We start from the raw sequence: 11091 nt of genomic DNA, 5'->3' as shown, positions 1-11091 counted from the left end.
CACGGGTCACGACGAGTCATTCCCCATAGCGACCCCTAGAGGATGCAGTTCGAAGTTCCCATGAAAGGGAACTTTTCTTAATATTATTAATGTTGAAAACAGTTGTGTAGCTTAATATTTTTGTGGAAACCATTATACATTTTTTTTCCCCCAGAACAGCAATTATTTGAAATAACATTAACATTTTCTTTTTTAACATTATAGTCACCTTTGATAAATGTAATGCATACAATCTACATACAATCTTGCTGAATGCAATCTCCAAACTTTTGAACGGTAGTATATATCAGTCTAGTTATCATGCAAAGACCTGGCAGAAAATGATGGACTGTGTAGATAAAAATTTACAATCATTAAAGGGTTAGTTCACCCAAAAATGAAAACTAATTTTCATTTTTGGGTGAACTAACCCTTTAACCCACAGTAACAGTGTGTTGCTGCACATACAGTAGTAGACATGTTTTGTGATTGCACTGAGATCTTCCAGTATTACCGTGATGCTGTAGATCTGAACACTGAGTCAGAGGGTCTCCGTTCCTTATATCCTGACGCCTCGTTCTCCTGTGAACGTACAACACACATCGCAGAAAATTAGAAAGGGCAGGTGAGCGTGAGCACACTGAAACTCACATATCCACTCCTACACACATCTGTCTCACAGAAAATCTCTCACTATATTATGCTCAGAGTAAATCAAACACAGCTCCACATGAGCATACGTGTGTCTGAAATGGAACCTGTTTCAGCTCTGGGCTGTTTAGTCTCTAACCTTTATGAAAAGACGTATCATGCAACATATGTCCTGAGACATCTTGTCCTGAATGTACCTTTGAGGCAACTCCATAATGCTGGCAATATGTGAGGCCTTTTCAGCAGCAATAGTGCACAAAGAACCTCTCTGAGAACCTCGTCCACAAACATATTACTTGCTACTGGAACATGACATGGACTGTAAATGTGAGACCTGACCTGTTCCTGTTTTGGAAATTGAAGATGAAGTATTAAGTAGGGGTATGTTTGCTTTTGATGGCCCGAAGGAGATGAGCTTAAACAGTGAAAACGATAGTGGTGCTAATAAGTGCTACAAAGGACAGCTGGGAAATCCAATGAGATTATGATGGACACCTCAAATAAGGTCAAGAACTCAAAAATGAAATGACAGCATTGTGACTTCTAATGTTCTAATATAATAGTAAAACTGACGTTAAAGGGATAGTTCACATAAAAATGAAAATATTTTTCAATCAGCACGTGTTATTCCAAAACTGTGACTTTCTTTCATCAAGTATTACCAGGGACTGTCAAGCAGAGTTGTTGTAAACTAAATTGTTAACTAATTGTTGACTAAATTAACTGAAACTAAAACTAGTAAAAAAATGCTTTTGCTATTTAAAATAAAGCTGAAATCAATAAAATGTATGTTGTATATGTACAATTTAAACAACTTAAAAATTATAAATGTTGTCTTGACAACTAACTGAAATATAGTTTAAGTGAAGCACTAAAATTAGTAAAATAAAAAATCAGTTGAAATAAAAATCAAGCTAAATAGAAATTTTAAAAACTAATAACAATGACAAAATTAAATTACTAAAACTTAACCTTAAATTAAAATAAACATAAAACAGCTTTGTGAAGCTGACAGAAATTGAAGTCAGTATTTGCTAAAAAAAACAATCTTCTAAAATTGTTTGTATTGTATGGCTTCAGAAGACTTAGAATGTAGTGCAGAAGTCTTTATTTATTTGGTACTTCTTATTTACTGTGTGTCTTTTGTCAGTCCTTAGCCAATATATGTATTTATTATGTACAGAAAAGAGCAGCTTAGACATTCTTCTAAACATCTCTTTCTTGTTCCATAGAACAAAGATCATACAGGTTTGTAATAATATGTGGCTAAATAAATGGTGACAATTTTCATTTTGGTGTTAATTTTTGTGTCAACTACCAGTTTTGTTATTATTAAATAAAAGTATAAAAAAGTTGCTTTTGTTCATTTAAACCTGAAATAAAATAAAATAAAAAATAAAATATTAGATTTAAACAAAATGTAAAAATTGGCAACTGACTAAAAGAAGTTAAAGAATTAAAATGACTAAAACTGAAATACAAAATTAATTAAAGCTCAGTAGAAACATATAAAAATGACAAAAGTATATGACAAAATTAGTAAAACTAAAATTAAAATGTAAACTGAAAATATAAAAATAAAAGGGTTTTTGATATACAGGTCATACAGGTTAGTAACAATATGTAGCTAAGAAAGTTTTCATTTTGGTGTTAATTTTTGTCAACTACCAGTTTTGTTATTGTTAACTGAAAGCATGAAAAAATTGTTTTTGTTCATTTACAGCTGAAATAAAATAAAATATTAGATGTAAGTAAAACTTATAAAAACAAAATGTAAAAAATAAAAGGGTTTTTGATATATATTTTGATATAGTAGCAACCCAAAATAATTCAGAAACCCATTGTGGAAAATCACAGTTCATAGAGCATCTTCTTCATCTTAGGTCAACTTTGCAGTGTTTCTGCGTTCCTCATCGTACCTCTTAGCAGTTGGAAAGTATCGGGAACACTGCGAGCCGTCCCAGGCACAGTAAGGATCACGTGCCAGACAGCACTCAGCACAGGCCTTCCCGTACACGTCACAGCGATGCAGCGGCATCTGAGAAACTCCAATGGTGGATCCAAGATAGAGCTGTTGCTGTAAAGATAGAGCAGAGAGATTGACACTTACTTAAAACAATGATGGCAAAGTTTTGATGTTCTGTGCTGGGGAGATCGCCGAGTTAACGACTGTTTCGCTGAGAATACGGGAACTTTCTCGGGGCTTGCACGCAGCTGTTTAATTATATATCCCTTCAGATAACCTCCCAGTGTCTGCTTGATTATTCACACCATCTAAAGGAGAGCTCACGCTGCAGTCCTGTGTGTAAAACCAGCTGGTGTGTGTGTGACGGTGTGTGTGTGTATGTGTGGCCTCTAATGGCAGTACCTCATGTTGCCGTGTTGTGTGAGTGACTGTGACAGCAGCCCCTGCTCTGCGTAATGTAGCTTGAGGCCAAGCAACGAGTGTGTAACCCAGCCTGAGTGTGAGAACTGTGCTGGGTTTTTTGGTACATGACAAATCTGTCTGGTCTATATCACCTCTGTCAACAAAATGCAGTGCAGCATGACAATTTCCCCACAAAACGCCCAGTGCTAACTTGGCTGACCAGTTCACTATTTTTTAAAAACCTCACATGCTATGCTAGTTGTGCACTTACAGAGATCACATATTAGACTTATTGGGTCTTGTTGTGAGCATTGATTTTTACACAAAAATAATGATTCATTAACAAGTTTGCATTTAAAATTAGGATAATATTTAGGATCAATTCAAGATATATGTCTGCAAAAATCACAGTGGTTAAAAAAAAATAATTCAGCTTAACACATGTTAGAATGTGATAAGCTGAATTATTTTATTTTAACTTTTAGTTCTATATTTATATTAACATTCAAACTTTTGGGGTTGGTAAGATTTTTTTAATGTTTTTGAAAGATTTTATGTTCACCCCGCATGCAATTATTTGATCAAAAATACAGAAAAACAGTAATATTGTGAAATATGATTACAATTTAAAATAACTGTTTTCTGTTTCAATATATTTTGAAATGTAATCTATTGTTGTGATGGCAAAACTAATTCTTCAGCAGCCATTACTCCGGTCTACAGTGTCACATGCTCCTTCAGAAATCATAATCATTATGAAAAATCTATTTTAATGTTGGTGCACAAAATATTTACTATCATTAACAGTTGTGCTACTTAACATTTTTGTGGAAATAGTGATGCACTGCAGTGATTCACACACACACACACACACACATTTATTTATTTATTTTTTTTTTTACAGAATAATTTGGATTAATCAATGTTAGAACAAGGATAAGAACAAATTTACACACGTTATGAATTTCTGTCCACTTGTACAAAAGTATAAGTGAATAAGACCTATTGTGATCTATAAAGTATTAGGCCTATTTTGCTCTTTTAACAAGTTCGTTTGCCTATATAATCTTAAGGAAATTGTGTGTAAACTTATTTGGCTTGCTGTCCACTGATGAGGGGCTCGATGAAGCAGCTTCAACTCGAGCTCTGATATACCCCCAGGGACTTGATATAGGATGATTACGAAGGGCAAGGTACCTAAGATGAAGGTGGAGTTTTGGGGAGGTGGAGGGATGCTGGAACAGCTGAGACTGGAGAGAGGTAAGCAGCTGCTTATATACTCTGGCTGTTGATTGAAAGATTAGATGGGCTCACTCCTCCCTAACTTATGTTAAGGAACTTCATTTAAATTCACTCTTTTCCTCAGGCTTGCTTAATGGAATTATGTTTAGTACTGCCACTTATTTGAATTGCTTTCACCATCTTTATTACATTAAGAGATCAGTTGTTTTCGGTTCTAATAATACCAACCTGCTTTGTGGAGAGTTCCATAGCAGTAATAGCTGTTGGTTCCTGTAAACAAAATAATGTTTTTAATGATCTATATTGTCTATCACCAAAATATTACAAATGATTTCTTAGCATGAAAAAGGGAAAATAATACAGCTTAAAAATAGTGCCTTTGGAGTGTTTTAGTGGAAAAATGCTACAGCGTAGAATGTAAAGTAGTAGTAGATAGAAAAAAACTCTTAATAATAAACCAATTAGAAATAAATCAGTATAATAAACTCTGTAAACCCACTCTGAACACAGTCATCTCTTCCAACAGGACTTCTTCAAGATCATGCCATGTTCCTCTGGGGATAGAAACCACCTTAAGAACTGTGCCCATGTCTACAGTAGAAAAATAACATAATTAACTTGAGCTTTACATACAGTATATGGTTTAAAAAATTACAGAAATCTAATTATTTAAAAACTTTATTCCACTCACCAGTGCCAATAAACATGACATCATACTGTCCATCCTCTGCCTCCACCCTGTCCACCACTATCTGTGTGAACTGATAGTCAACATCGGTTTTGATTATGATTGGACGGTTGTTGATGGGGAACACTGGGTTGTACATGGCCGGATGGCTTCTGGCAAACGTGATAACATCGTCAGGAAAGTCCTTTGTTGATTCAAAACCATCAAACGTTTTGCTGGGGCACTGTTAACATCCAAAAGAACATGTGTTCAAACCCAAGCAGGCAAGTCACTTTATTTTGAAAAGTGAAATGTAAAAAGGCACCAGCACTGATTGGCCGTCTTACCGTGCCAGGTCTTGGATATGGCACTCGACCCAAAAACGGTACCCATTGGTAGTTGGGTCCATCTCGGTGGGCAAAGGGGCCCAGAAACACCCTCCTGATATCCGCCACACTGTACATACACACCGCTGAGCCCTTAAAGATGTTACTGTAAACCCGAGAAACAGCAATTATGAGTTTTTTGACAGCTTTGCCTTCAGGGACTTAAGACACAATTATCAAGGTCTGAATACAAAAAGACAGAATAAGCATTCAGGCTTAGTGGGAAATTTGGTGTAAATTGGATGTTTTAATACCTGGATGTTGTAAATACAGCATAGATAATAGGGTTTTTGGGATCCTTGGAGCTCATGAGAAAAACATCCTCTGAAAACGATCAAAACAAAATTTAGTGAGTGGTCAAGCAAATATGCCAAAATAGAGACGTACAGCAAAATACGAAGGCATTGTCATAGCATGGGTCACTTACGTAGTTCATCAAAGTGTGTGTCGATGCCGTTCAGGCCAGGAACGGAGCAGATTAAACGGGCCTTCAGGAAGGTGGTCCATTTGTTCACCAGACTCCTGTGGCCTCCAAAATCATTCTGTCAGGGACAAATTAAAACGTACTTGTATCATTTTACTTATCATGTTTACTTCAGACATGCCGATGTGTAAAAGAATATAATTAGTAGCAATTTTATTTATTTATTTTTTCTGAAGAAGGGCTGTGTGCCATTCAGAATTGAACAGAGAATCTTTTTTGAATTCCATTTGAATTGAGGTATAAAACAGGAACTAGAATTAAAATCAAAAGTTGAAATTTTAGGAAGTTAAATTAGGAAATTCAAAGAAATTCTTATAACCCCTATACATTTTAACAATAAAAAATAAAGTTTGTCAATACAAACTGAATTTTAAAGTGACATTTGAATTTGAAAGATTAAAAAAGAAAAAAAGTAGTTTAAAAAGTTAAAATATTTATGGCCTAGTGTGGATGAACTTTTCACTTCCCAGAATACCATCTGTATGTATTTTGTCGAGTTTATCTGAACTAAAATTCAGTACATTTCTGTGGGGCATGGCCAATTCAAATTGAATAGAGACAATTCAGTTTAAGGGATTATTCATTTCCAGAGCACAAACAAAATCTTCATTCCTATTGAAATGTGATTAAAGGGGTCATGAATAGAACTTTTTATTTTATAATGTAAAGATTTTCACTTAAAAAAAACCCCTCATAATTTACAAATAAAAAGCTACTTTCTACCCTGTGCCTCTTTTAAGACACTTTTTACAACATTTGCACTGTCACTGCTGCCGAGATTAACTAATTGTGAAAAGAATTCTACTGAGACATTCACGTAGTTGAAAATAAACAGCCAGCCTTGTGCTAAAGTATTAATTACCATTACGTAATAAAGCAAAATTAGTCATTTTGGCAGCTTGGTTTCAGTAAAAGCTGTTTTTAAACCAAAAAGGAAGTTTGGAGATCTGAAACTTACAGTGTTTTTATAGTACAATGACCTCTAACATGTCAAAAGATCAAGGAAATGTAGATTTCTCAATTCATGACCCCTTTAAAGTAGACGCTCTACAACATAAAAGTCCCAAAAACATTAACTCCAGTCATCTTTAGCACAGACACCATTTATTTATAGAATGATTATTGATGATTCATTCATTTTAAAGAGGTGTGTGCATGTGTATATACACACATATTTCTACAATCTTGTTTTACGTAAAAACCTGGCAGTTGGCATGTGAAACACATGAGCAATATAAACAATCTCCTTTACTGTGGATTGATCAGCTCTAATTAGCAGGGCTGGAAAATGCGTTGCATAAACTAAACATACACTCTGCATAATAAGACAATTGTCTGTGTCGGTGAAGGGAGGATTCCAGTCATACCGGAATACCGAGCGAGCTGTAATTGAGAACACCTTTCTACCACTTCAAGCTGTAGACTCACACTTGAGCTGAGCGAGTCTGCCAAAGTCTCACATTTTCTCCACAGAGCAGTCTTTGTTCTCTCGGCTGATGCCTCCTGTGACATTTTAGCCATCTCTTAAGTTTCACAATGGGGGGTGAGAGCAAGGCCACAAAACAGAGCTGAAGCCAAATGCAAAAACACTGGCCGAGTCATCTAGCTACCTGTATCGCCACCATGAGGAGGAGAGGAATGGAGCAAAGGTGTTGTATGCATTACCGTAGTAAAGAGAAATCACAAATGAGATCTAGTTAATATCTCAATCGTCTCTTCTAGACTACAAGAATAAATGGAAACAGCCTCCTGTTTCTTAAAGTATTTTTCTGAGAAAAAGAGTCCTAAACTGTGCTCAAATTTGCCAAGATATCAACAAAGTAAGAGATTTCAATATGGCATCGTCAGATTGGAAAAATACTGGCAAAATATGATTGTGATGACATTTTTGCAAAATTATATTACGTAGATTCTTGCAGGTTTTATGACATTCTCAAAGTGAAATGTCCAGTGTGTAGCGTGTTTGGTTTTATCGATAGTATTAACAAAAGCAAACATGAGATTTAATCGCATTTGCTGAAGCAATCGTTTAATTTTAGCTCACTTCTACAAGTCTTTTATCTCTATTGGCATGATACGTGTTTCACAAGATTCATACCTAAGTGCTTTGCAGTGCAAGTGCAATGCTGTACCAGGTGTGCTACCGAGCAAGTTTACTACATCAGAAAGCCATAAACATGGAGCTGGTTATGTGATGCAAACTTCAAAATGCATTACTTTACAAATGGTAAAAGTCTTGAGGTTGGAATTTTGCAAAAATATAGGCAGAGGCATATTTTTCTCAATGATCCTAGGTTGGATCTGGGGCAAAGCTGAAACATAACTGATAACTCTGTATATAAAATGAGCTTAAGTGTGTGTGGACCAGCCTGTGGTGTCATGCATTTGTGGTCCTTTGGTGTATGTGCGTGTGAAGAGTATCTGTACCTTGCACAGCTGTCCGATTCTGGCGTGTGTGGCTTTGCTGATTTGCTCTCCATCAATGGCGTTCTCTCTGAAGAACAAATAGATCTTGTCGTCTTCAGGGTTGTCACTCTCTGGGATGAGATGCACACTGATAAATCTAGGATCTGGAAGGACAACAAACAAACAAAACATTAACACAAAAGAATAAAAATGCATAATACAACAAAAATAGTGTGGACCAATAACGTCAACAGCAAGAGTACTGACAGTTTTAGATTTCATTTTAAGCTTCATTGTTCATAGAGTTGAATGGGTCTGACTCTCAAATTTACATGTGTGTGTGTCTTAGGGAGATGTTAAGTGTGCATAGGCTCTATTTATGGTGTTGTGGGCCCCAGCTCTCCACAGCCTGTTTTTCATGGTTATTGCTGTATTCACAGAGGTCCAAGAGCCACATCACAAACATCTCACATGACATTACTGTGGCACCAGCTAACATTGACCTACACAGTCACCTCACCACATCTACACACACACACACATACACACACACGTGCATACACACACTCCTATGATGCAAAACTTGTTCACTGGAGCCAAAGGCATTCATTTAATCTTTAATTGTTACTGTGTTAACAAAAAAGAAGTATGAGGAGATGATGCTTTTTGGTGTTTATATAATCCTAATTCCATCAGATGTATACAGACACACATGCAAGCACACAAAATGTGAGGTAATGATATTTGATAACTTTTAAGTTTCTGATCGAGATTAAAAATCCAGTTCTTCTGGTTAAGGAGTTCTCTGTTTCTCTCTCACACATATAACTGCCTGTTTCCACAGAATAAACAGTCATTTAAACTGAATTATTAAATTTGAGAATAAGAAGTAAAGTTAGAAATAAGAAGTAACATCGTGTTGTGAGAAATAAATTCACAATTTATAATGTTACGATATTTACAATATTTATATTCTAACAAATATTATTCTTTTGAACTTTTTATTCAAAAAATGCAACATCTTAAAATATTAAGCAGCACAAGTTTTTTCAACATTGAAAGCAGAAAATTAGCATATTCGAATTAATTCTGAAGGATCATGTGACACTGAAGACTGAAGTAATGGCTGCTAAAAATGCAGCTTTGCTTCACAGGAATAAATGACATTTAACATATATTCAAATAGAAAACTGTTATTTTAAACTGTAACAATGTTGCACAAATTAATGTTTTAACTGTATTTTTCAAATCATTGTCGTGTTGGTGAACAAAGGAAATGTAAAAAATCTTAGACACTTTTGAACAGTAGTGTCTGTGTACATAGTATATTTATTTGTTTGCATTCATTTAAAATATATACAAAGTTGTGTGTAAATATGTGTTTGTGTCTCACCATTGAGCCATCTGGAGTCATGCTGCTCTGTTCTGATTGGATGGTGCTTGCCTAACGTTCGGAAAATGGCAAAGTCCCGGCCCATGAAGTCAGCTGATGTCCCAGCATAAAGTTCCCCATCTGATTATCAAAAACACTAATTAAAACTCATTTTTAGGATGGTTGATGTGAGTTCAATATGGATGGCAAGAATGAAATGTCAGGAGACAGGAGGAACTAGTTCAGTCTGGGTTTTGTAAACTTTAATAACGGCTCAGGTGAGGACTCAAAGAGGTGTGACAGTCAACACTCGCAGGCAATTTCACGCTCAAGGATGGCGTGAGAGAACGGGACTGTGTGTGTGTCATGAGTGACCTTTACTCTGAGATGAGAGATTTAACAGTAGAACGCTCTGCAGGTAAAGCACAAAACCAGAGGAGCAGTCTGCACTGGTCATCCTCGAAGAGAGAGCATTAATCAAGGGTGTTGAGTTTCCATTCAGAACACATGAACCAGAGCAAAACACACTCCGGATTATGCACTGCCACACACCAAAATACACAAACACAGACCTGTATTATTTTTCTCTAACCAAATCTGCTTTATGTTCTGTTTATAGTTTAATTAATTTCTCAGGGTGACAAACAAAATAGCTCAGTGAAGCATAACAACTGCTATTGAGAAAACAAACATATGCACTGTAATTATGATATCAGCATATCTGAGTCAAAAGTTTAATTGAAAATGTAACATCAATGACATAGTATTTGATACATAAACTTTCCGTTTATTTATATTAGATACTATATTTAAATTAGATTCTGAATCCTTTGTTGTCCAAAGTGGTCTTATATTTGGACCCAACTGAACAAACTACACATTTTCTAAAAAAAAATTTAATTAAATTAAATTAACATGAAATTATAATAAATAAATCCTGAATAAATAAATATATTAAAATAAATAATTATATTTTTGGAATTAGTCAGAGTTTTTTTCACACATTATAAACTTTACCTTTGATAGATTTGTCTTCTCTGTGCATTGCATTTGTATTATGGTATCAGAAACCTATTACTTGCTTGTTTTTATAGATTATAACAATGCACAATGACAATAAAACTGAATCTAATCCAATCAAATCTAATCAAACTTTCAGAGCGGGTAATGAATCTAGTCATGTGACTTTACACCACCCATGTAAAAATGTGAAGTCAAGAAATTTTTTATTTTTTTTTAGTTTATATAAAATACATCTACCTGTACAAACTTTTTAAGACCCTTAAAATTAAATCTTGACTTCTAGGATTATAATGAACTTAAATATTAACCAGAAAATCAGTCGTTCATATTCAGCATCACTCACCGATCAGCATGGAAGCAGTCAGCAGTTTGGGGTCATAGGGACTCTTTCCACGGCCATTCTCAAAGCTCGATGACCCTAGCCGAAAGATGTTGTCCTGGACAGAAACGAGCATAAAATTAATCTCTGTGCAAATGACAATCCACAATGAAACATTTATCAAATTTCCGTCA

At 35.2% G+C, this 11091-nt stretch overlaps 1 protein-coding gene across 2 annotated transcripts in view; it reads right to left on the bottom strand.

Moving 5' to 3' along the window:
• The window catches only part of sema3ab (sema domain, immunoglobulin domain (Ig), short basic domain, secreted, (semaphorin) 3Ab), a 36810-nt gene that overhangs the window by 4946 nt on the left and 20773 nt on the right, over positions 1–11091 (bottom strand). For both annotated transcript variants that reach the window (XM_016456466.1, XM_016456467.1), the window contains 11 exons: positions 10922–11015; positions 9577–9696; positions 8205–8347; positions 5721–5835; positions 5548–5617; positions 5255–5399; positions 4932–5151; positions 4740–4831; positions 4469–4510; positions 2550–2707; positions 494–561 (listed from right to left, as the gene is read on the bottom strand). In XM_016456466.1, the coding sequence (XP_016311952.1) occupies positions 494–561; positions 2550–2707; positions 4469–4510; positions 4740–4831; positions 4932–5151; positions 5255–5399; positions 5548–5617; positions 5721–5835; positions 8205–8347; positions 9577–9696; positions 10922–11015 (1267 nt within the window). The remainder of the gene's footprint in view (positions 1–493; positions 562–2549; positions 2708–4468; positions 4511–4739; positions 4832–4931; positions 5152–5254; positions 5400–5547; positions 5618–5720; positions 5836–8204; positions 8348–9576; positions 9697–10921; positions 11016–11091) is intronic.

Source organism: Sinocyclocheilus anshuiensis, unplaced genomic scaffold (genome assembly GCF_001515605.1).
Source record: "Sinocyclocheilus anshuiensis isolate Anshui unplaced genomic scaffold, SAMN03320099.WGS_v1.1 scaffold679, whole genome shotgun sequence".
Taxonomy (NCBI): domain Eukaryota; kingdom Metazoa; phylum Chordata; class Actinopteri; order Cypriniformes; family Cyprinidae; genus Sinocyclocheilus; species Sinocyclocheilus anshuiensis.
Note: the sequence above shows the minus strand (reverse complement) of the source record. Positions and strands in the feature narration are given on the sequence as shown.